Source organism: Rhinolophus sinicus, linkage group LG05 (assembly GCF_036562045.2).
Source record: "Rhinolophus sinicus isolate RSC01 linkage group LG05, ASM3656204v1, whole genome shotgun sequence".
In the NCBI taxonomy this organism is placed as follows: domain Eukaryota; kingdom Metazoa; phylum Chordata; class Mammalia; order Chiroptera; family Rhinolophidae; genus Rhinolophus; species Rhinolophus sinicus.
Window position 1 is genome coordinate 10,732,518 of NC_133755.1, and position 26,104 is coordinate 10,758,621.

Below are 26,104 nucleotides of genomic sequence, written 5' to 3' on the forward strand. Positions count from 1 at the left end.
CAGCGCAGACAGGCAAGTTTCCCGCGGCACAGACGACCTGTGCCGCCTGCAGAGAAGGGCGCGGAGATCCTAGCCCGCCGGCCGGCCCACCAGGGCCCACGGGGACCACCCTGGACACTGCGGCAGCTCCGGTGACCCGGCAGCCACCAGATGGACTGGGGGCTGCCAGCTAAGGGGACAGGGACAGGGGGATGGATCAGGAGCAAGGGAGAGCGAAGGCGCGCGCCCTCACCCTACCTCGAACAAGTCGAAGACTCCCCAAGGAACCCGATCGGCGGGACTGTCGCGGTACAACAGGACGCTTAAGCCACCCCGGGGGCGTCTCGGCCTCGGTTTGATGCCGTTGGCCCACTGAAAACCGAACGCTTGCGGCGGGAGAACGCAGGAGCCCCGCCGCCCCGGCGCCCACTGCGGGACGCTGCGCGCCTGCGCCCCGCCCCCCCTCCCGCCGGACTCCGCCCGCGCGTGCGCTGTTCGCAGTTTTCGCGCCACTGTGGTCTAAAGGAGGGGCCGGAAGTGCCCCTGGGCGGGCCGGGTAAGTGGGTAAAAGTGTTGGGCAAGGCCGCTGCAGGGCTCAGGGTGGGGCGGGCTGGTGTTGATTTGCCTAAGTGAAAGGAAGATTAATCGGAGCCCCAAACAACAGCTCTACGCATGCGTAAAATGGGCAGGCTGGAAGCCCAGAAAGCCGAGCGTGCGGCCGGAACGGGGAGAGGAGACAGTCACTTCCCGGAAGAGGCGGGGCCATGTGCGAGAAGGCACTAAACAATTTGAAGTTCCGCCTGGAGTTTTCCGGGTCGGGGGTGCTAAGCCCCGAACGCCAGTCTTTGAGAAAGGAAGGAGAAAATTTTTCCTTTTTCTTTTTTACTTTCTTTTAAAACAACTTTTTTGAGAAGAAAACATTCAGAAACTGGGAGGCAGCAATAGTTAGGTTCACGCCAAACTGCTTAGTGACGGAGAGGCGTCTTCCAAAACCAAAGAGAACGGGCTGTCCGGGTAAGTCCCGCGGAACGGTGGAGCGACGGCACGACCCAGCCTGCCACTGGCTTTCGTGAAATGTGGGATGGGGACGAGTGCTGTGTTCGCGTCGCCGTCGCGCCCGCCCCTCCTCCGAAAACACCGTCGGCGGCTCCCCTTTGAGTACAGCGGGAAAGTCGCCCTGCCGCCGGTTGAGAACTCAGTGTCTGCTGGCCGCTCCGCGCTCCGCCAAGGCCGCTGGGGCCTGAATGGCCTTCCCCGGGCACATCGTGGGGCAGACGCCCACGCATGTCCAATGCCGTCCCGCGCGAGCCTTCCTTATCCCCGTAGGGTGTTCTTCTTCGGTGTGAACGTAATGTTTTGAAAACACTTCCATTACAGCGGTTACCTTGAGGCATTCTGTCTGTTTATTTACAGTCATTCTTTACGCTGCGCTAGCCCTATGTTTATAATGTTATGTTGTAAACCCCCTTCATACATATCAGAACTAATGAAAAACTAAGGAGAGCTAATGAAGTTTAAGTTCCTTTACTTCGCTTTCAGCGTCCGTGTCAATCCGACTTTAACCTACCGCTAATGTCTACACAGCTCTTCACGTGACACACTGATCTAGCCAAGTAATCTACTTTCTGTCTGCCTGTCCAGATGGGGAAAAGTGGCATTAAATTTATGTCAAACGTCTGGTCTCCAGTAATGAAATTACTTCCATCAAACTCACCCTTTTATTTCTAAAGATAAGCAAATATATATTAGATTCGTATTGTGGCTCTCCCTTGATATAATGACAATCAAAATACAGTACAACATCTGGCGTAAGGGGTCCTTGTTAGTAAACAAGGGGAAATGCTGGGAGGTTTCTATTTAGGTACCACTTCTTTAGGAAGCCTTCCTTGATTTCTGTAGCTAAGGTACCTCTTTTTCTATATGCTCTGTAGTTCACTCTTCTTACCTATGTGCCTGTACTTGTCACATTGTTATAATTCTCTCTTTTATCTTTAGTCTCACTCAACTAAGTTTCTTAAATGCAGCGCTTGATCTTTCATTATGGTCTCTCCAGCACCTAGAAGAATTTCTGGTAAATGGAAGGCATTTAATAAATATTTATTAATAACAAGACAGTTAAGCCTGGGTTATATTATACTTCAGAGTTTGATTTCATATGAAAATAAAACTGACGAAATAATAAAAAACAGCATTAATTAGTGAAGTAATATGGTAAATCCCATATAGTACAATTCTGTATTGAAGTAAACTTTACACCATTTACTAGTCTTTATATCAAAATACAGTCATCTAAATGTATTTTAGATAAGGTAATTATCTAATTATTTTAAATAAGGTAATTTAAAGTATTTCCCGCTTTATTGTTAAAATAAATTATCTTTCTAATGTTTTTGCTTGAAACATTTGGAAAACTTGGTTTGATAAAATGTGTATTTTTGCATAAATCAAACCACTGAACCCTTTTTATGTTCTTTAATTTGATTCATTAGTGAAATTAGCAAGGTTTTGTGCTTTTCTCACCTCATTCAGTTTTATAATTAACCAATAAAACCTTATTAGTTTTTAAGGAAGTTTAGGAACATAAATTGATTTATGGGCACCATATGGTTACATCAAAGGATTTGTTTTTGTTTTAACCTGAAGTGGATTTTTAAGTCCTTTCTTTAAACTAGAAATTTATGTTCTTTCTATCAAGCAATAATATCCAAAATGGAGTGATTGGGGGTTTTTTTGTTTTGTTTTGTTTTGTTTTTTTAGTGCCAAGCTACCAAAATTGGTCATAAGATTCAAAGGATATCTGGATTAATACCCATCATTTTGAAGATCTGTTAAATATCTTCCCAAGGTTATACAGATAGTCAGTGGTGTATCCAAGACCCAAATCCTAGGTTTCCTTTCCCAAGTCCAGCATTCTCACTAAACTAAACTGAAGCCACTAGTAAGTTACACAGTTATTTGTTATGAGTTATTCTGACTTGATTCACATAAGTATTCCTGTGTCACAGTAATTCTTAATTGTGAATGTTAGTAGACTATTTTTATATGTAATATACATTGAGTGCATGATCATACTGATGTCAATAAAATTATTACATTATAAAAGATATGAGTAGGGCCGGCCCGGTAGCTCAGGTGGTTAGAGCTCCATGCTCCTAACTCTGAAGACTGCTAGTTTGATTCCCACATGGGCCAGTGGGCTCTCAACCACAAGGTTGCTGGTTCAACTCCTCAAGTCCTGCAAGGGATGGTGGGCTGTGCCCCCTGCAACTAGAAAACGGCAACTGGACCTGGAGCTGAGCTGGGCCCTCCACAACTAAGACTGAAAGGACAAGAACTTGCCTTGGAAAAAAGGCCTGGAAGTGCACACTGTTCCCTAATAAAGTCCTGTTCCCTTTCCCCAATAAAAAAAAAAAGGAAAACTTTCTTAAAAAAAGAAAAAAAAGATGTGAGTAGAGACTAACCAAATCTCACACCACAAAAATTTCAAATTTCATCCTACTAAACATTTAAAAGCAAAACAAAATTATACAGAGTTTTGGATGAGTTTGATATGTACAGTATTTTAAAATTTTATTTAATACTGAGCTGTTTTCATGTAACCTCATCAGGTTGATCATGACCTCATGCTAGAACCACCTGTTCTGTCTTTGAGTGTAGTTGTACTTTATCTTAAAAGCTGTTGCATTCTGTCCCTTTTTAGAACTTTGCATGCTTTTACAGTCTTACCCTTTCTACTTAATATCACTTCAGAGGAAGGGCTCGTACAAAGAAACTGACAAGGAAAGAAAAATAGATTATGGAAATAAGACATTTTGTCTTCTGCATTCTTAAAATATGGTGTTATTTTTCATAAAATATACATTTTACATAATTTGATCCTTTCAGAACTCTTGTGGTATTCTTTTTAACATTATTTTGCTTTTGTGAGTACTTTTCATAAGGGACATGAGTGGTTTTTAAAAGGAACTTAAACAACTTAGCTTGTAGATCTACTGAAAATACTTCTAAAATAGTATTTTAAAAGAATGTATTACATTTAAAAAACGGTATTTTACTTTTTTTTATTTTTGAATTTTGCAACTGGTTATAAGATAGCACCATATATGAAGAAGTAAATTAGCATGTGACAAACAGAGGTTTTGTCACCTTTAAGGAAATTCACTGTCCATTACCAGAGAGGTGATGATTTTAATGTTTTAGAGTTTTAAACAACATCGCTCTGGCTTCTTTGGGGAGAATGATGGTGTGGGGTGGAGCACAGTAAAAAGTAGTAGCAGAAGGCCGGTAATATGGAGACTGTTACTGTCATATATAGGCAACACGAGGAGAGTATCATTAGAAACGGAGATTTAGTACAGATTTTGGAGATAGAGGACTTGCTGAATAAGTTGCTGTTGGAGAGCAAAACAAAGAAAAGAATAAAAAATGACTAGGTTTTTGGCCTAAGCACCTGGATATTTGGGAAAGACTAAGGGTAAAATAGTTTTGAGGAGGACTGTTGAAATCAAGAATTAGATGCATGTTATGCATCCATGTGAAGATAAAGTAGGGATTAGATGTTCTAGTCAAGAGCTCAGAGGAGTTATCAGAGGTTGTAAGGTAAATAATATTAGGGAGAATAAAAGAAAGTTCCTTCATTGTAGAGTCTTCAAAGGGGACTCAGCAATAATGTCCTTTCCAGTGTAAACTGCCTCTAAGTCACTCTAAATATATTTCCGTCTTTCTGCTCACTTTCCAATTCCCATCCCTACCCTCAACCCATTATATATGTTGTTTGGCATAGTTTTAATCTGTTATTTTTTGGTTAAAAGTAGTGAAGGCTATAAAAAGTCTTGCAGTGATTCAAGAAGTTCTAATAGAAATTCATTAATAGTAAGTTGCTAAGAGAAAAAAATATTCATTGGGGCATGTCAGAGAGAGACTAGCTCCTATACAAATGTCCCGTTGATTCCCATCCTTCACAGAAAACAGTGGGAAAAAAGCTTATTTCACAATAGCAGTTCTTCCATGGTTGTGAAGAAACATAGCAGAGCATTCTACTTTATAGGAATGTGCTTGGGGAGCCCAAAAGAGACTCTAAACTTTTTCAAATCCATTTCAGTAGATATGTGTGGACTAGGTTAAGATGCCGAAGTGATTTAAGAGGCTTTGAGATAGATTTAAAAATATGGTGACCAGGATTGGCAATGAAAGAAACATTTATCTAGAAATGTTACGTAACTAAGGAAACGTGGAGAGAGAACACTATCTCAGAAATAATAACTCAAATTTTACTTTCTGGGAACGAACAGATAATTCTGTACTGACTTCTTTTCTTTTTGCTTACATTGTTTATACCAGTTGTGTTTAAGTAGCTGTTGTTACAGTTTTGTAGTCTTTTGCTCGTATGACAATCAAAGAATAGCCAAAATCGATGTCCTAGGTTGACATCACTGATAATCTATTGGACTACCAGTTCTAGTTCTGTAACGTAACCGTGGATGCTCATTCTTTAAACCAGGATTATTTAAGACAAAAGAAGCTAAAGTAATAAGAATTAAGTGTTAAGTGTAATGATCGTGTTATATTAAGGATATTACTTATGGGCCTGGATAAAAGCCCTCTTTATCTTGCTTAAGGGATCCTTAATGCATTAATAAAGTCAGTTCTGGGCTTATATTTTTCTAGGCATGGCTGCCCCAGTGAATAATACATTATTATACATTAAAATCTTTACAAGGTGATCCTTTACAAAATGATCCTAATGTGCTTGAAGTACTTAGAGAACTATGGTTTGTAAAATTAAGAATCTACCTCATTAGTGTTTCTTTACTTTGTTTTTTTCCACAACCCTCAGAAGGAATATAATCTACATCACAGTCCTATATATAAATGTGTGTTTATGTGTGCCATCATAAACAACACTGCACTGTTATGATTGTCATTTTTTTCTATTCATTTACATTACAGTCAATTTATGTAATCAAGCATTAGCGATATGATAGGAAGGATTGAACTTTAGAGCTGGAAGGACCAAAGAAAAGCTGCGCCTGGCCTAAGACCTCATGATGAGGTTCTAGGCATTCTAAAGGAAACCAGCAAGTATGAATCTCTTATTTCTTAAAAAGCCATACTGAAGTCATATTTGATATTCAGGTATACATAAATTTGCAGAACATTGCATTTTAATTTGGCGCATGAACTGTATCCATATTTGGTTGCTTAATATTTAGGCAGGAAGTAAGCCGTGTAAAGATTTCTATTTTATTTTCCCAACTCTTTACAAATAGGATCACATTTTTAAAACTTTTTAATTGGAAAATAATACATGTGTATGGTTATTTAAAACAATAAACAGCACAAAGGAATAAATTTTGAAGAGTAATTCTTCTCATCCCTCACCTTCAGCCATTCTTAATATGTAACCTACTTTGTACATATTTTTAGTTTTAAAACTTAAAGACTTTTTTTATCAATGCATATAAATCGATCCCATTTTTACTGGCTGCATTATCTATTCCATTGTATGAACATACCATAATTTACTTAAAGATATGACCTTTATTGATGGACATTTGGTTCTTCTTAGTGTCTGTGATAAACTGTGCTACAATAAATATCTTTGTATATAAATCTTCACAAACCTACGAGCATATCTGAAAATATATTCCTAGGAGAGATATTGCTAAATCAGAAGATACCAGCATTTAAAATTTTGACAGTCAGAATCACATTTAAGTGAAATAAGATCAGTTATGATAATGTTCCTCCAGAGAGAGGACGTCCACTAATTTCCTTCAATAATAATTCACTCCAGTATCCAGTATGAGTCACAAACAAAATGAAAGCAAAACTATTAACAAGAACTTTACTCCCAAACTTCATATTTTTAACAATTTTGTGTTCTGATGGTTAATAATTTAAGTCTTGTTTCCCTTCAGAATAATGCCTTAGAAAATTTATGCGTCCCCACTCGTTTTCCAGAATTAACTGCAACTTTTTACATGAACAAAGAGAGAAAATCTTAACTCTAAATTTATGCTACAATGCCCATTCAACCAGTGGGGCTTCTTGATGTAAAATAGACAATATCAGCCCCGGAGCTACCATTAACTACCTACTGCTTTCTTCTTTGTGTTTAAGTCTGTATATGAGGTGTGATCTGATAAAAAGGCAGGGATCTTCAATATGGGATACAGCATATTGAACCTTAGTAACTGTGTGTGACAAGTTTCAACTTGTTCAGTGGGGTCAGTTGGGTGTGAGCTACGGTTGAGAGAAGGTGTTTTTTTTAAAGTGTGCCGTAAATCATGCATCACAAACAACGCATTCACATGACATTTTGTTTCAAACTGCAAAAAAGTGCTAAAGAAACACACGAAATGTAAAATTAGTTTATGTTGATGCTGCAGTGACCATGAAGATGGTTTACAAGCAGTTCGAGCGATTTCATAATGGTTGTGAATCTATTTAAGAGGAGAGATCGGGATGTCCTTCAACATCAAAAACCCAATGTTGAAAGAGTAAGCGAAATGATTCAATCAAACAGGAGAGTGACTATTAGAGAAATTTCTGAGGATTTGAACATGAGGCTAGTGAGTGCGAAATTTGTTCCACAGGGTTTGACTATCAGACAAAAGCAACAGTGTTTGTCGATTTCGTTGGAGTTGCATGATCGCACCACTTCAGATTCCAGCTTTTTAAGACATATCATCATGGGAGATGAAACTTGGGTCTATGGTTATGATCCTGAGACTAAGCATCAGAGTTCTCAGTGGAAATCGTCTAGTACTCCTCGTGCGAAAAAAGCCATCAATCAAGATACAACATCAAGGTGATGTTACTTGTAGTTGTGTTTTTTGACCTTGATGGAATGGTACGAGCTGAGCTTGTATCCAGGAACACTATGGTGACTATTGTAAGGGCTTATTAGGGTGTTAAGAAACAATATAGAAAACGACCTGAGAAATGAGCAGTTTCTTCCTCCATCATGACAATGCTCTGTGTCACACATCGTTTCTGGCACTGCAATTTCTGTCAAATAAAAACATTACGGGGTGTCCTCATCCACATTATTCACTGGATCTGGCACCATGTGACTTTTGGCCCTTTCCCAAAGTCAAAATGACCATGAAAGTTAAAAATGTTTTGAATCGATTCAGGACATCGAGGCAACCACAACAGTGCTACTAAAGACACTCATGAAAGAGAACTTCCAGAACTGCTTCAGAAAGTGGCAGGAACGATGGGATAAGTGTGTTTGAAGTGAGGGGAGTATTTTGAGGGGGATTAATGGCAGTGTATCTTTTACTGTAGTAAGTTTTTAAACACTCAGTGTATTTTTTGATCATACCACATATAAACATTTTTATTTCTTTTAAAATGTTTTTTATTTTTCCATAACGAACATGTGTGACCTTGCGATTAAAAAGTCATTCAATGCTCTTTTAAAAAACATTATTCCGTATTCCTTCGATTCTGCATTTTCTGTCTTCATGAGAGTTTTCCTTCATTAACCTCTTATTTTTTTCTTTGGTTTGTTTGCTTGTTTGCATGCTTCCTTGCTTTTGTTTTCTTTTGTTGTTGTTGCTACTGTTTTGTTTTTCCTGATTATGATAGAGGCTAGTCCTATTCCCTCTTTAGGCATGTAAATAAAGGAGTGAGTTCTCAAGAAAGTATACATGATTTACAGCATCCCTGTTTTTCTACCCATCTCACATTTGTTAGCTCTTGTTATTAGCTAGAACAACTAATTATCACCTTTTTTTTTTGGGGGGGGGTAATTTTTTTCTTTCATTTTCTAAATTTCATACAATATTAAGGTAACCATGTGGAAATTTTTATTCTTGGCCACTGCTAAAGAGGACATTGAAAAGAACAGGAAAGAATGAGGAGGGACAAGGGGAACCATTGATATTTGAGATACATTACATTTAAAAATAACTTTATTTTTCAGTACTGTAGAGAAACCCATATTTGGTCGTATGAGTGGATTTTAAGGACAAATTTAGCACGCTGCAATCTGCAAATAACTTTTACTCCATTAGCTGCCTCAGTATTTTTGTAGCAGTAAGTCATTTACCACCATTTTTAATGTTTCAGGTGTTCTTGAGTCATTCCAAAAAGCTGACTAATGAAAGAAATAAGGAGAATAGTTGTGAATTATCCCAAACCAGCTCATAATATAGTTTTTGAGTTCCTGTTCTGAGCTTCTGTGTCTTTTAACAGTTTTTGAAAGTGTGTTTCAAATAACAGCAGGTAATAACCAGAATGGGAGTGAATGACTTGTGGCAAATTTTGGAGCCTGTTAAGCAACACATCCACTTGCATAATCTTAGTGGGAAAACGATTGCCGTTGATCTGAGTTTCTGGGTATGTGAAGCACAGACAGTGAAAAAAATGATTGGAACAGTCATGAAGCCCCACCTCAGGTATAGTAAAAGTTCTTAGAATATAAATATATGGTTGCATAAGCAGTGATGTCTTGGTTTTGTTTCCACTTTCTTTTGTTTTACATTTTGAGATTTTAAAATAAATTAACATGTCTAGATCTGCCATCTCTATATTGATGGCTCAAATTCGTGCCTCTTACCTTTTGAGTTCCAGACTCACATATCTAGTTGCCTGTTTAACATATCCCCTTGGATGCTTCAGTGACCATAAGCCAGAAATATGGGAGCCATTCTCTCCCTATTTTACCCAGCCCCATGTCTAATCCATCAGGAAGTCCTGCCAGTTCAACTTCCAAAATATACTTTGTATTCATAAACCTCTCTCGATGTCCAGAGGAACCTCCTTAGTGAGTGCCAGCATCAGCTCTCTTTACTGCTGAAATAACATCTTCACCAGCTCCCTCCCTCGTCTCTCAGTCTCCTCCAACTCCAGACCATTTTCCACATAGCAAGTGGAATAATCATACATCTCCCTTGCTTAAGAACATTCAGCAGTTTCTCAGGCCAGTGAAAATAAAATCGTAATAAAATGTTATTGCATATAGCCCTTTAGATACTAGTCTAGTGTTCTTGCCATTATGTCATACTGCTATGTTGACTTTTGTTATCATTATATGATGATTAATATATTACTACTTTTTAAATTTCAGGAACTTATTTTTTCGTGTCTCATACTTAACACTAATGGATGTAAAACTAGTATTCGTTATGGAAGGGGAGCCCCCAAAGCTGAAAGCTGAAGTCATAAGCAAAAGGAATCAGATTCGATATGGGCCTTCTGAAAAAACATGGTCCCAGAAAACAGGAAGATCACATTTTAAATCAGTCTTAAGAGAGGTGAGCATTCAGATCTGATTTAATAATTCTGGTGATGTGTTAGAACATTTTATTCTGATAAAGATTGTTACACAGTCATCTGTAATACTAACTGACCTTATTGTATATAAACGGCCAGTGTGCATAGAGAAGAGAGTTTATATTGGAGTAAAACTGACCTAAGTTCAAGTTCTGGCTCTGGCATTTTGACACTCTAAGGTATTGGGCAAGATTTTTAATTTGTATCTGCCTCATTTCCTACTCCGTGAAATGAGGCTAGTAATACTTTGCAGGGATGTGGTAAAAATTAAAGTAAATATCTAAACATCTAGTGACCAAAGTAACGAGTACATAGTAGGGACTTGATACATGCTACCTTTTGTGACATCTTTTAGCACTTAAAGAATTCCCAGAATAGAGAGAGATCTCATTAATTCATACTTCACTCATTCAGGATTGATGCTTGTTCATATATTGAATACATATTTGGCTTTCCTTTGGGCTTTGTAATTTTTAAAAGTGCTTATTGTTATATTTTAATATATTTATATATTACTTATAAAATGTTATATATTTTTATAAAAGTTAAGAGAAATCATCCATAAAGAAATAAAATGTTATTAAAACAATAGGAAGCTACTATTTCTTAGACATTTTATTTTGTCTCTTTTCAAATGTACATATATATTTTAAAACTTGCCATAAAAGTGCATAAATAATTTTTATTTTGGACTTTGCACTTAATGTATCCTATCCATATTTCCCTGTTGCCACATTCTATTCTAATTCGTAACTTGTAATGGTTGTACAAGTGTGAAGCTATAAAATCATTCCCCATAATTGTATGTATTGTTTACTTTTCAGCTCTTCTCTATTACATGTGGAATTATGGTAAACATTTTTTGTGTACATAGCTTTTTCTTGTGATTTGGGATTTTTAAGATGAAATTACCTAAAGTGGGATGGATAGACCAAAGAAAGTAATTGGCAAGATTTTGTAGCTCTTGCCAATTACTACTCACCAGTAATTGGTCTGAAATAAACAATTTCAGTGCACTCACAAGAATATTGGGTAATAAGAGGTTTATCTTTGTATTATTTAGTATCCAAAATCAAAGATATTTCTTTGTTTATGTAATACATAAAAGTACTTATAATACATAGTATTTAATATATATTTGTCCCTTTAATGGTGAGGTTAAACATTTAACCTAGTTTTAGCCCCTCCTGGATGGTGGCCATCATTTCTTTGCCCCATTTATCTCTTGAGGTTTTGATTTTTTCTTTTGTTCAAGTTCTTTACATATTAAGGTTATAAACTTTTAGTCATATCTGCTTTTAATTCATATCCCTGTTTTTCTTTTTAAATTTTGGTTAACATTTTCATTTCTTTTAAAAGACATTGTATAAATAATCATTTTCTCTTGAAATTCTGGTTTTTATTGTTAGATGATTTTTTAGAAAATAGTTTTCAATTAGTGAGTCTTCCACCTTATCAGTAGTTGAAGAAAATATCTGTACTGGATTCTAATTATTTGTTGTATAATCAGTTCCTAGAAATAAACATGGTCCACATACTTATGGCATTAAATAGCCACTACAAAGCAAAAAGATGTCCATCTTTTTTTGAGAAAATTGCTTCATTCCTATTTCTTTCTTACAGTAATCGGGGTTTTTTTAAGTGCTTTGTTCAGTGTTACCTGCCCATTATTAATTTTCATATTTCTGTACCCTGACTTACTAGGTCCTACTTTGTCTTAATCCACTACAAACTTAGGTATCAGCATAAAAAGCTCAGATAAGTCTTCCTCCAGTACCACCTCCACCCTGCATGATGGAGACTTAGGGTAGGGAAATTTACAACCAGCTTCAGCACAAATTTTGTGCTTGTTTTTGAAAAGAGTTGGAATGACAAATGGCACAGGAATCTGAGATAACTTTCAAACTCTTGTTTATTATGAAAGGCTACTTCTTATTGGAGGAAGGTCAAAGCAACTATGGTGTTGCAATGCCTGTAACAAAACTATCTCCCTAAAGTCAGCCAGTCAGAGTCCTGAAAAGTACCTTTTGTTGACATAGTAATTTGTCTTTTTGAACCTTGTCCACCTTGGGCAACATCTGGCAGAGGCTTATATAACATATCATGCAAGCAGTTAGTTAAAGCAAAAGAGATATTTATTCCATCAGTCTCTAGAAACTACAAGTAGTCTCTTTTCCTAACCCTACCCAGTATTCTTCAGTGATAGAATATGAGAATGACAAAAAGAATGCACTAGGATGTAAGACTAAACTTGAAGCTGCTCAGCTGGATTAAATTCATAACCCAGAAAAACGCACAGAGGATTATTTATGCATCAGCAGATTGACAGGAATGTTCTGCACAAATATTTGACTTTCTAGGAACGCGTCAATAACTGACTGACTTCTACGTGCTGTCCCGCAATCTGAGAGTTTCCTTTTACAGAAGAGATGATAGGAGAAAAAGAAGTGAACTTTAAGGCTTCAAGCTAAAATTGTATAATAGCATCTTCTGTGGAAGACTTCTTATTAGGTTGATCATCACGTGAGAATAATTTTTGTTGTTTTACAGATGTAAATCTTAATGCAATGAATTATTCATCATTTAAAGATAATTTCCAGAATCTTGAGGTACCTACCATTCAGCAAAACAATGAAAATTGAATATTCATTATTTTTTTAAAGTAACTTTTAAATTAATTTCTAATTGAATATGGATTTCTTCTTAATTGACATTAAAAATGTTTAACTTTTCATTATGGAAAATTTTAAAATAACACAAAAGTAACCCATCCTCCATTTTAAACAATTATCAACTCTTGGCTAAACTTGTTTCCCTATCCCTCAACTCCCCTGCTCCAATGTTATCTTGCAGTAAATCCCAGATATAAAGTTGTTTCACTCTTAATAGTTCAGTACCTTTGTCTAAAGGATAAGGAGTCTTAAGAAATAAAGAAAAACATAACCACAGTAAAAATTTTATTATAACACCTAAAAGTCTAGCAATCATTCTTTAATGCCATAAAGTAATCAGTGTTCAAGTTTCCAATTGCTTCTTAGATATCACAATTTGTAAAATACCTAAATAGCGACTATTAATATTTGTAACATAGAAATAAGTTAAATGCTGACAAAATCAGCAATAAAAATGTTCTTGCATCTACTTTTTCTTTTCAGTGTCTCGAACTGCTGGAATGCTTAGGAATTCCCTGGGTCCAAGCTGCTGGGGAAGCTGAAGCCATGTGTGCGTACCTCAATGCCAGTGGTTATGTGGACGGCTGCCTCACCAATGATGGAGATGCTTTCCTTTATGGGGCCCAGACTGTTTATAGGAACTTCACTATGAATACCAAGGTATTTTTTCTTTCTCTGTCAGCATTTGTTTTACAAACCACTTCATTTAAAGGGATTATTAAAGAATTCAATGAAATAATACATTTAAGTGCTTACCATAAAGCCTGGCACATAGCAATGGCTAAAAAAAATGGTTACTATAATTTAAAATTATAAAGTCTGTTAAACTAAGAAAAATATGTATATCGTTGCCACATAGTTCATTCTCTTTGAAATGCTCATTTCGCTCCTAAGTTCTTGACTTGTTTCACATGGTTTAATTCTAAATCAGTTTCAACAATGTATTATAAAATCGCTTATGGAATATATTGGTTTGACCCAGAATGTCTACTTTTAGTAATTTATCTTCAAAAACACTTCCAAATATACAAGAAAAGATATGTACAAGAATATTAATTGCAGCATTGTTAGTAATTACAAAAATTTGGCCGATAACCCAAATGTCCATTGATAGGGAATGGTTAAATACAGACATGGTTCTCAGCTGGGGCGGTACTGCTAGGGGGCATTTCGGTTGTGGCATTTCGGTTGTAACGTTTCAAGGTTGGGCAAGAGGGAGACTACAGACGTTTGGTGGACTGGAGCCAGGGAAGCTGAATCTCTTACCAGACAATTCTGTTATCTCTCCAAAAATGCTGATAGTGTCCCCATTGAGAAATACTGCCTCAGACTGAGAAATACTGCCTAATGTGAGAGTGAGCTGTCATTTAAAAAGTATGTGTTATTAACATTAAAGATATCCAGATACGTTAGTGGGCAAAAAATGTTGCAAAATAGTACTTTTATATAATCTTTCTTAAAACTATAGTAAACAAGACAAAGAAAGAAAGAAACAAAAACCCATAGACACAGAAAACAGTTTAGTGGTTACTAGAAGGTAAAAGGGGAGAGGGGTGGTAAAAGAAACTTAAAGGGGTCAAATGTATATAGTGATTGAAGGAGAACTGACTCTGGGTGCTGAGCACACCATGTGATATATAGATGATGTATTATAGAATTGTATACTAGACACCTATGTAATTTTACTAACCATTATCACAATAAATTTAATTTAAATATACATATATATAGTTAATAATAAATATTTGTGCATGTGTATTAAAGAAAATGTTTTTTGGAAGAATATGCACCATACTGTTATTAACAGTTAACTTTAGATGATGTAATTACAGGGAATATTTACTTTCAGTAATATACATTTTATAGTATTTCATTTTGCAAGATGAAAATTTACTTTTGTAGATACCAAATAACAATAAAGAGGAAAAAATTGAATACTATAATTTATTTTTTAAGCCATTTTTAAAATTATGACTTTATTTCCAGATATTGAAGTGTTAGATTCTATGAAGATTCTGGTGATCAGGATAATTTTCCTATTTAAACTTTTAGGAAAAAACATTTAGAGATAGTTTTGACAAATTGTGTTGTGTAATGTTGTTTAATGTATAAATATTTACTTTTTGAAGATTGAACTAAATCTGTACCTTCTTTTAGGACCCACACGTTGACTGTTACACAATGTCGTCTATCAGAAGTAAACTAGGTCTGGACAGAGATGCTCTGGTTGGACTAGCAATACTACTAGGCTGCGATTACCTTCCAAAGGTACCCTGAAATCGTTATCTGCTTACTAATCCTAGTGTGTCTTTTTTGATACCTTACATGCTGCATAAATAGGAATATAATGCGGTTATATGATTAACAGTCTAATTTAGAATATAATTTTAGGCACAGTAAACTATTCAGTAACTAAAATAATCAGAATTTCAAATGGCATTGAAAAGCTGGCTCATTGTCACACTGAATGTTATAAATGAGAATAGAATAACAACTAGAACCACAGCTTGAATCTCAGTAAACCATTACTCTAGACTAGATTAAGAGATTCACATTCAAAGTCAACTAACCTTTTAAAGAAATATAGGGCTTACTCTTTTCTTGTATCATGCCAGTATTAGTCTCTATCACTGTTTTGTCTGTTTCTGGTTTTCTTTCTTCCGGCTTTCCCACTGTGCACATGCTCAGTGTTATTACTGTTGCTAGGCTACATGACTATTGAGATAAGCCATTCATCCTTCCATGCCTCTTAGCATCCCATTCTCTTTTGTTATGAAAACCTTGTATTTATATCTTAAGATATACTGCATAGTACTCTGTAACAAACAGGTATACTAGATGAGTGATGAAGGAAGAATTATGAGGATAACCCCATTCTTAAATGCTGTATTTAAAAATATAAAATGACTTGTAGCTCTTACCATGTGGTCCCATCATTATGTCTTTACTAATCATCTCTGTATCCTTATTAAATCCCTCATTATCCTATAATACTGTGTACTCTATCCCCAAGATACATCTAGAGAAGGAGGGCATAGAATTTTTTTTCACCAGAGCTTAGAAGAGAGGAAAAAAATAGCAGGATAGTAAAATTATTAACCCTAATTTCTAATTTATGTCATTGGTGACCAGATAGAGGAATCAACATCTTTTTAACTAGTAAGTTAAGGAAGCAGGAGGGAAATTCGACTTTTAAATAACACACAAAAGAATTATTTTCTTACAGTTGTCATTCTGCAGTAGAAGATTCCTATTTCCCATATGTATTTATGAAGACTAGAAACAGCCCAATGTTGGATGTGAGAAAAGATTTGCAAACTTGAGCTCATAGAAAGCAACCTTAGTTACAGTGGAGTTGCATTGTGCATTAGCCTTAGCTATTTTGACCTTTTGTATGTTTTGTAACCAAAACTGCCATCTATTTATATTATTTACTTAAAGATTTTTAAGACTACTTACTAACATGATTTGCTTTCCAGAAATTTAAGATGCAGCTAAATGCTGATACAAGAAGAGTGGTGTATAACTGGTAGGCCAAAGACATAGGCTTATGGGTTGTGTCTGTGCTGCCATTTTATTAATAGTAGCAGGATCCTTGTAGTTTGGGAATGGGATTCAGTTAGAGAGGAGGACCCTTTGCCAGCAGGCACTCAGTATACTTGGGGAGTAGCTATTTACTAACTAGTTTGGAAGTATTTTAACAGCAATGTTTCGTGCACGTCTTTTCCTCTCATTGCTTAGAGTTACCTCATTCTTTCAGCTGCACAATCTTATTGAATGGACTTACTTATACTTTATTTATTCATTACCTAGTGACTAACATTCAAATTTCTTTTCCCACTTTCTAAAAGGGAGTCCCTGGCGTTGGAAAAGAGCAAGCATTAAAACTTTTACAGATTTTGAAAGGGCAAAGTTTACTACAGAGGTAACTAAAAATTACATTTTCTTGTGACATTAGACTATTATTCTTGTTGAGCTTAATAGTGAATATTACAAAAAGTATTATGCTTTCCAAAAAGGAGTTTGTGTTTTTAAACTGATTTATATTTTTATTTGAAATCCCTTATTTTTATTTATTTTGAAGTTTTCCAAAGAAAGGATGAAAATATATATAATATATATATATAATTAACACATATATATATATCCTAAGACATACTATAGTTTTTCAATGTTATTAGATCATTGCAAACACAAGTAGTAAGATGTCAAATGAGTTTATTTATAACCATGGGCATGTGTCACAGGCTATTTTAGACTATTTTACCATTTTACTATTTTAATGTTAAGATAACATAACAGTAAAATAATTTTACATTTAAAATTATTTTTGATATGAAACCTTTGATGTTGAATTTATTTTTTATAAATGAAATGCCTGATGTTACAAATATTTAATAGTAACATTTGATCAAAATTTTTACTTGACTACCCTTGCGTCTATAACCATACATTTAATAATACATTAAGTCTAATTAATTCAAACCACAATTTAAGGATTCAAGACAATTAAGATACAGAATATATTGAAATTTACAAACTGTGCTATTTAGTTTTGAAAGCATGTGAATTATATTTACTTGATGAAAGCAGTGGTTTGTAAAAATTAATATTAACGATGACAAAGTGTAGAGTGAATAAAGAAAAGAAAGGAACTACTGTGTTCCCCGAAAATAAGACCTAGCCAGACAACCAGCTCTAATGAGTCTTTTGGAGCAAAAATTAATATAAGACCCGGTCTTATTTTAATATAAGACTGAGTATAATATAATATAATACAATACAATACAATACAATATAATATAATACCGCATCTTATGTAATATAATATAACACCAGGTCTTATATTAATTTTTGCTCCAAAAGACGCATTAGAGCTGATGGTCTGGCTAGGTCTTATTTTTGGGGAAACACAGTAGGATACTGGAAGACTTAAAACGTTCTTGGTCTCCAGTAGGTTTGAGATGGTGAGCACATGAAAGGAAACAATAATTGTAGAAATCAAGAAGGAATGACCATGAAAAAAACAGTTCAAGTCACTGTGCTCTTTCCTTTAATGCTTCTATTGGAGCTATAATGCTATTGATAGATCTAAGACTTTAATAAATCCATTATTGATATCAGTGATTACTATGCCAAAGCAGGAAGAAAGGTATACTTGGGCATGGAGGTGAGTTAAGGAATCACTTGGGAGTTGTGAAAAGTAACATAAAGAAGGAAAAGCTAGCAAATGTGGTACTTGGCTAACTACAAACCTGTCTTATTGAAACAGTATCAGCTTGGGGTGGCCGGTTAGCTCACTTGGTTAGAGCATGATGTTAATAACACCAAAGTCGCGGGGTTCAATCCCGGCATGGGCCACTGTGGGCTGCGCCCTGCTTAAGAAAAAAGAAAAAAGAAAAAAAGAAACAGTATTAGCAAATTCGTGCATTTGCAACATTTTAGTAAATGCTGGTCTTAATATTTGAAAATAATGAAATTACACTTCTTATAATTATCTGTGATTTTAATTTTGACTAATTTAGACTGACTTTCCCCCTATTTTTAATTTTTGAAGCTCTATTTATTATTTATCCAGCAGCCAGCAACAATTAATGCTAACTTTTAGCAAGCTTGTACTTGATCTTTGTAGTACATGTGTTAGAAATTCCAAAAGCTAAATGGTAATTCTTAGTACCAGTTTACTACACAATGAACTGAAGAGATAATTTAGCTTTTAATTAGAACTGTAACTTCGTTAAGTAGAGAAACAATTCAGAACACTTACATCTTACGATAAATGCTTAACTATCCTCCTACTGGTTTTATGTTGACTTGGAACTTTCGCCAAAAGTTAACTTTTATTTAGTAGACATTTGAGCAGTAGTATACATTTTTCTTAAAATTTTTCATTAAACAGATAATGTCTTTGCTGTTTGCATAAGAGATTAAGAAAATGATAATTTCAAATTATCTGGATTTTTTAAATAGTTCTTACCCAAAAGCTTAATGTTTTACTTAGTTTTATACTTTGCCCTTCACCCTTATTTTGATACACAGAAGTGTTCATGTACATGATTCTGTTTGTTTTATACTCTGGCACACAGAAAAGAGATAAAAAACAGACATGTACAAATCATTCTCCCTACGTATATGACTAAGTCACTGTTGTTTAAAAAAAAGGCTGAATGAGTTTATGAGTACAAACACACACACATGCCCTCTCTCCCCTTCCTCCTTCCCTTCTCCCCTCCCCTTCTCTCTCTCCTTCTCTCCCTCTCCTCTTCTCCCTCTCCCCCCTCTCCCTTTCTCCCTTGACTCCTCTCTCCTTCTTCCCCTTCCTCCCTCTCTCCCTGTTTCCTTTTCCCTCTCTTTAACTCTCCCCCTTCCCTTTTACCCATCTTTGACTCTCTCTCTCCGCCCCTATTGGAATTCTTCTGTCCTTGAGGCCACATTTTAAAATTGAGGGTTTTCCCAGTCTGGCCAGCAACTTTACCACCAAAGGAAGAATAAGTAGGCAGGTAGAAGGGAACAGAATAGCTTGATATTTGAGAACATGGCATTTTGATGACCTTGTTATTTTTTTGTATATATATATATATATATATATATGTATTTAAACCATTTTCTTTTAAAGGTTTACTCAATGGAATGAAAAATCTTGTTACTCTAATCAACAACCACTAGTTATTAAAAAACTGGCTCATTGTTCTGTGTGTTCCCATCCAGGTAAGCAGATACAGAGAATGATATCTTAGAGTGTTAGTGTTGGATACCCATGTTTTCACCCCTGTTCTTCTAGTACATTTTACGTACGTATCTTCCCCACTAGACTGAGAATCCTCAGAGTCAGGAATTGTGTCACATTACATAGTAGGTGCTCAATCAATGTCAATTGAATGAAATAATGTGACACAAATGAGAAATGTTGGATTAGTGCAGTTTTAAACTATGATACCAAATTATTTAGATCTTAAAATTATGTTTTCAATCTAGAAATCCATTTTAAGAAAAAAACATACTGGTAAGTCTTAAGGGAAAGTGGAACTAAATCATTTTTTTTTATATCAGTGATTTGTATTTATATATTTAAATGATTTTTAATTGTACTGTAGGGCATTTTTATTGTGTGTGAAGATAATGCATTAAAACTAATTTCTAATACATGTTCATTATTATTGAAAATAGCTTGGTTCCTCTTCATTAGTCTTGGCAGGAAAAAAAAATGATGTCACTGATATGTAGTAGATCAGAAGGGCTTTCACACCCAGGAGAGATTAGGAAATCATGTTAGTTCATCTTTTAAAAGAAATTCTGTTTTATCTATTTGTCTTAATATGTTTTCATTAGCATTGTTAAATCATGGAAGAATAAATGTTCTCGTAGATAAGATTCCATTCTATAGTTTGTTGATACCTTATAAATGATGATTTTAGGTCATATCCATTATGTGTGTCTTCTGTAGTCTCAAAACGATGTTGAAGGTAGTCATGCTTTCCTTTTGAAGGGAACTAGGGCTGCACACTCGTGCCACAGTTACAATTTGTTCATGTTCCAAGCATAGTTTAAAAATAACTGTACAGGTTACTGAGAGCTAGACACTAGCAGAGGTAATTAACTGCTGTATTTTTTATATATTCTCATTAAAGAAACCATTTCCTGAATTACTCTATTAAGTAAATAATCTTTTTACTACTGATTATATCCTACTTTCTTTGTATGTAGCTACCAAATAAACGACAAAATTTTCCATTTTGTAAATTATAATTCCAAATTATAAATGTATAATTTCAAGTTACAAATTAACACTTTCAGATTGCAGAGTAATTTACAGAAACAAAAAAGTAGTATCATGTGAGAGTAATAGCTCAGAATCTGCTTTATCCTAAGAATTACTTAGTGGTTATTACTCTATTCAAACTAAATGTATAGAAACCGTTTTATATGCTAGGCACTGTGCTAGGCAGTATTCATTTTTGAGAATTCGGGTAAAGGCACACACACATACACACACAATGTGTGTAGAAGCTAATTCTAAAAAGCAGTGAAAAATCATACTTCTTTGTATCTCCATAAAGGTTCACCTAAGGATCACGAACGTAATGGATGCAAATTATGTCAAACTGACCAATCCTGTGAACCTCATGATTGTGAATCCTGCTGTCCTTGTGAGTGGCACCGTACAGAGTATGAGAGGCAGCTGGTTGCCGTGGAGAACAATATCAGGAAGTAAGGGTTTTTTTAATGTATTCTTTTCTGGCATGACCTAGTTAGACACCTGTGGTTGAATTATTTCCTTATAACCTTCCCCCATATCTAAATTAGTAACATTTTACAAAATCCTTTTTTTATTCTGTTCAAAAATTAGGCTATCTCAGAAGATAGTTATTTAATAGTAATTCAAAGAGAAGCTTTATGACTGGGATACTATACAAGGACATTGTTCATTAAATGAGATTGGATGAGATGATTTCAGAATCTGATTGTATTAATAACATGTATATAATTTATTTTCAGAAAAGCTTGCAGTTGTGAGGGATTCCCATTCCATGAGGTAATAACTAATAATTAAAATATGTTTATTTCAGAAGCATTTTAAAAAGTTTGAAGCCTCAATTTCTATTTTCTTTTCTCTTGCTAGGTTATTGAAGAATTCCTTTTGAACAAGGATAAATTGGTCAAGGAAATCAGGTACCAAAGACCTGATTTGTTATTGTTTCAGGTATCTGAAAATAAGTTCTTACTTTACAGTATGAAGTTGGATACTAGGAAAATAAGAAGGGATAATCACTTTGATAGGTCTGAGAGGTTTAAAATAGACAGCTATTGACTGCCCAGATATTTTTCAGCATTAATTTCTAGTCTTCATTCCTTTGCCACACAGTAATCATACTGTGTAAACCATAAGACAAATCACAGTTATGCTGTTTGTTAGAAGACACCTTAAATACCGTATACAGATATATTGTATTCAGGGATATGTTGGGGGAGAATGACTAACAACCAGAGAATGTCAGGATCGAGTATATTGTTATGAAAGCAGTATAGTTTACCAGGACATTGGAATTTGTAGTCAGTTACCTAAATTTAAATTTGGACAGTCTGCCACTTACTGTGTGACACCGGGTATGTGTTATCTTCAAAACAGAAATAATATCTCATGAAGTCACTATGAGGATTAAATGAGATTATTTATATTAACCCCTAATATAATGGCTAGGGAAACAGAGAGGCTCAGTAAATTGTAACTACTTATTGCTTATCCCTCCCAACAATAGTTATAATAATGGCAACCAACATTTATTAAACATTTAAAATGTTCACTGCTATTATATTTAACACATTACATGTAATCTCACTTAATCTTTATAATCTGTGAGCTGGATGTATTTTACAGATGGAAAACCTGAGGCTAAGAGAACTTAATTAAGTAATTTACTCAACACCTAGGAAATACCATACTGGTATTCAAACTGAGACCCCTCGTACTTATTTAGTCCGTAATATTGCCTCCTTGTTCTTTCTGGGAATATTCATTGATACTACCTTAACTCAGGTAAATTCTGAACTGAGAGTGCTATTCATCTCCAAGACATAACAAAACCTTGTTTTATTTTTATTATGTTTATAGAGATTTACTCTTGAAAAAATGGAGTGGCCCAATCACTATGCATGTGAGAAATTGTTGGTGCTTTTGACCCACTATGACATGCTAGAAAGAAAGCTTGGTAGAAGGAACTCTAATCAACTACAGCCTATTCGGTATGAATTGTATGAATAAAGCTGTGTGTTTCCATTTGAATATAAGATCTAAAATATTCTTAATATCTTTAGTAGTGGGATGTTTGTTTTATAAAGATGAAGGAAAGGTCTACTGGAACAATGAAAGCATATTCAGGGCCTGCAGTCAAGAGAACATAGTAAACTCATGCTTTGACACATGTTTTTGTTTCAAACATGTAGTAATAATAGGTTATTAAAAGAAATAAGTATAAAAAGATATAGCTAGGCTTAATCAGACAACTATCTCAATGGACCAGAAAAGGAACAAAAATGTAAAGTGAGTGGAGAGACTAAAACAGAATTAGTGAATCTCAGTGAAGTGTGTGTGAATAATCTTTGTATTGTTCTTACAACTTTTCTAAAGGTTTGAAAACTTCCAAAATAAAAAGTTTAGAGGAAAGTATCAACAAAAAAAGATAAACTACAAAGAAAAGACAATTGGATAACACACATAATTCATGACAGTTATAGATGTCATTAGATGATGGAGTAATATTTCAAAGCTTTGAGTAATTGACAACCTAGACATTGTTAAAATATTACTCACTGGTTGGTAAGGCATTTTCAGACATAGGAAGACTGAGAGTTTATCACTCACAGATCCTTATTAAAACCACTGTTAAAGGTTGTACTTCAGCAACAAGAAAACTGAACCCAGAGGAAGCTGTAGATAACAAGAAACAGTGGTCAGCATAAAATTGATAAAACATATTTAGCTAATTTAATAACCTGACTGAAAAAAATGCATACATAAATGAATATCTGCATAGTGCTTGATGATTAATACCGGGGTGCCAAAAAAATGTATATACCTGACTTGTGTTCATCTTTTGTTATCAGTATATATTGAGTATTACAATTTTAATACACTTTTTTCCTTTCTTCAAATGTGTATACCTTTTTATGGCACCCTCTGTATATGATGATAATCAACTGAAACACCCAAAGTATGCAGGTCAACATATAAGGGTAACCACTAAAACATTAGAAATACAATCTCTCTCTTCCAAACCAATACATAAAATAGGAAAAAAAACAACCCTACCAAATCAAAAGAATACAGGAAGGAGGAAGGGGGAAGTAGCAAAGGAAAAACTTGGTAACAAAACACAAAATAAGATGTCTGAATGAGTCCCACTATGTCAGTAATCGAATAAATGTAAGTGAATTAAACTCATCTATTAAAAGGCATTATATTGGATGAGTAAACAGAGTTCAGCAATATTCTGCTGATAGGGCATATGCAAAATAAAACTATACAAATTTTGAAAATGAAGAGATTTAAAAGATTTACCAGGTAAATATTTACTAAAGTGATAGAGCAAAATTAGCAAAACTAAAATAGACTTTAAAACAAAAATAATTATTACGTAAAGGAGGAATACTGAATAATAATGAAAGGAACAATCTACTCATAGGTTCTAATAATTATAAGCTCTATGAACCTAACAATAAAATTGTCTTGAATAAATTAGTCGAGTAACTGGTATTTCTTACAATATTCTAAAAATATTATAAAAATAGAATAAAAGTCAATGGAAATTGAATTATTCAATTAGCAAATTGAAAATTTCCAAGTAATTTGTGCAGTTGGACCTCATTAGATGAATTTGTTTTTTCAGAATTGTTAAAAACCGGATCAGAAATGGAGTTCACTGCTTTGAAATAGAATGGGAAAAGCCTGGTATGTATTCACTTTAAGGAGCGTTTATAACATTTAACCATGTATGTTTAGCAAATATTGTGCACATATGTAAAACGTGTGTGTGTAAGAAATAAAGAAGAAACCTATCAGATGCACCAAAGATTAATTTCATAGTTTAGTTGTGCTATTTAAATAGGTTTTGACTAATAATAAATATGAAAAACTTTTAAGTAATTTTATTTTCATGTCTTAAATTTGCATTTTTGTAATTAATGTTTAATAAAATAATATGGAAATAGTTTTGATTTATATTTCTCAAGAAAATAATCCTATAGATGGTCTGGTCATTGGATTTCCTCATGTAGCTGGGTCGAAAGAAATCAAGGTTGCTGAGGGGCACCTGGGTACTTTTTCTTTTCTTTCTTGACTCAGTCTACAAATAATTTCGTTTTCATGGGAATTTTAGTTTTCATGGGAATTTATAATTGTCAAATTACTCTTATTTTGCTACAGACAGAAATACAGTGAACACTTAGAATTAGCTCCAAAACTGAAGACAAGGAAAGCACCAGATCATTTAAAATGGAAAAGAATCCCAAGTTCATTTATATTTGGCATTGAAATTAGATTGTATGGTTATGTGTGAATGAGAAAGCCGATTTCTCACTGAAGGTTTAAGTTGTAGGTTAACTTTGAAGTCTGAAATTAAAGAATTAGATAAACCATTCTAAGCAGTAATAGCAAAATAGAAGCTGAAGAATTTTGAAAACTGTTTAAGAACAGTTCCACCACTATAATATATTTTCAGGAAAGAAAATGGCATTAACCTAGTTTGGCAGTGCATCTCCTGTGTTTAGAACTGAGGATTAGGTGCCCACTTTCATTTATCTTTGTGGGAACTATCCCTTAAAGGGAGAAAATGGACCCAAGCTAGTTTAACCAAGAAACACTTTAAATTTACCTGTGTTCATTTGTTTCTGCTTTAAACTCATCGACTAATATTTTCATTATAGTTTGGCTTCTCATGCAGTTTTGCAGTCATATAGGATAAATGGAAAACTCTAGTCTTCTACTTATATATCTTATTGTATTTTCCATATAATCAGTTCCATTTTCATTTATCAGCTGCTTGTGAGTCCCCTAAACCTGGGTACATCCTCAAGAGATTGATAACCTCTGAAACAACAATCTGGAAAATAGTATAGTAGAAGCCCCTTATCATGGTTTTACTTTCCATGGTTTCAATTACGAGCATAAGTCAACTGCAGTCCGAAAATATTAAATGGAAAATTCCAGAAATAAACAATCATAAGTTTTAAATTACATGTTGTTCTGAGTAGCATGATGGAATCTCATGCTTTCCCATTCTGTCTCTCCTGGGATGTGAATCATCCCTTTGTCCATCAGATCCATGCTGTATATGCAACCCCCAACCCCCATTAGTTAGTAGCCATCTTGGTTGTCAGATTCACTGTCACAGTGTCACAGTGCTTGTGTTCAAGTCACCCTGATTTTACTTAACAATGGCCGCAAAGTGCAAGAGTAGTGATGCTGGCAATTCAGATATGCCAAAGGAAGGCATAACGTTGCTTCCTTTAAGAGAAAAGGTGAGTACAGTACAATAAGATACATTGAGAGAGACCACATTCACATAACTTTATAGTATATTGTTATAATTGTTCTATTTTATTATTAATATTATTGTTAATCTTTTACTGTGCCTGACATAAAATTTAAACTTGATCATACATACGTATGT

At 34.7% G+C, this 26,104-nt stretch overlaps 3 protein-coding genes across 9 annotated transcripts in view; 2 read left to right on the top strand and 1 right to left on the bottom strand.

Annotated features, from left to right (window-relative positions):
- SMC6 (structural maintenance of chromosomes 6) overlaps positions 1-451 on the bottom strand; it is a 65,590-nt gene extending 65,139 nt beyond the window's left edge. The window contains exon 1 of the mRNA XM_019752691.2: positions 238-451. The gene's annotated coding sequence lies outside the window, so the exon portion shown is untranslated. The remainder of the gene's footprint in view (positions 1-237) is intronic.
- A 402-nt stretch (positions 452-853) lies between these two features.
- The window catches only part of GEN1 (GEN1 Holliday junction 5' flap endonuclease), a 28,429-nt gene continuing 3,178 nt past the window's right edge, over positions 854-26,104 (top strand). Inside the window, exons 1-12 of one of the 3 annotated variants that reach the window (XM_019752818.2) lie at positions 854-993; positions 9,214-9,389; positions 10,061-10,247; positions 13,422-13,598; positions 15,096-15,206; positions 16,790-16,863; positions 19,555-19,646; positions 20,996-21,146; positions 21,435-21,471; positions 21,559-21,639; positions 22,549-22,679; positions 24,323-24,384. In XM_019752818.2, coding sequence (XP_019608377.2) covers positions 9,229-9,389; positions 10,061-10,247; positions 13,422-13,598; positions 15,096-15,206; positions 16,790-16,863; positions 19,555-19,646; positions 20,996-21,146; positions 21,435-21,471; positions 21,559-21,639; positions 22,549-22,679; positions 24,323-24,384 — 1,264 coding nt within the window. In that variant the 5' untranslated portion in view covers positions 854-993; positions 9,214-9,228. Of the gene's footprint in view, positions 994-9,213; positions 9,390-10,060; positions 10,248-12,626; positions 12,876-13,421; positions 13,599-15,095; positions 15,207-16,789; positions 16,864-19,554; positions 19,647-20,995; positions 21,147-21,434; positions 21,472-21,558; positions 21,640-22,548; positions 22,680-24,322; positions 24,385-26,104 lie in introns of those variants that run through there. The other 2 variants (XM_074331714.1, XM_019752975.2) reach the window with 2 other exon arrangements.
- Positions 888-26,104, top strand: part of MSGN1 (mesogenin 1) — a 59,378-nt gene continuing 34,161 nt past the window's right edge. For all 5 annotated transcript variants that reach the window (XM_074331716.1, XM_074331718.1, XM_074331717.1 and 2 more), the window contains exon 1: positions 888-993. The gene's annotated coding sequence lies outside the window, so the exon portion shown is untranslated. The remainder of the gene's footprint in view (positions 994-26,104) is intronic.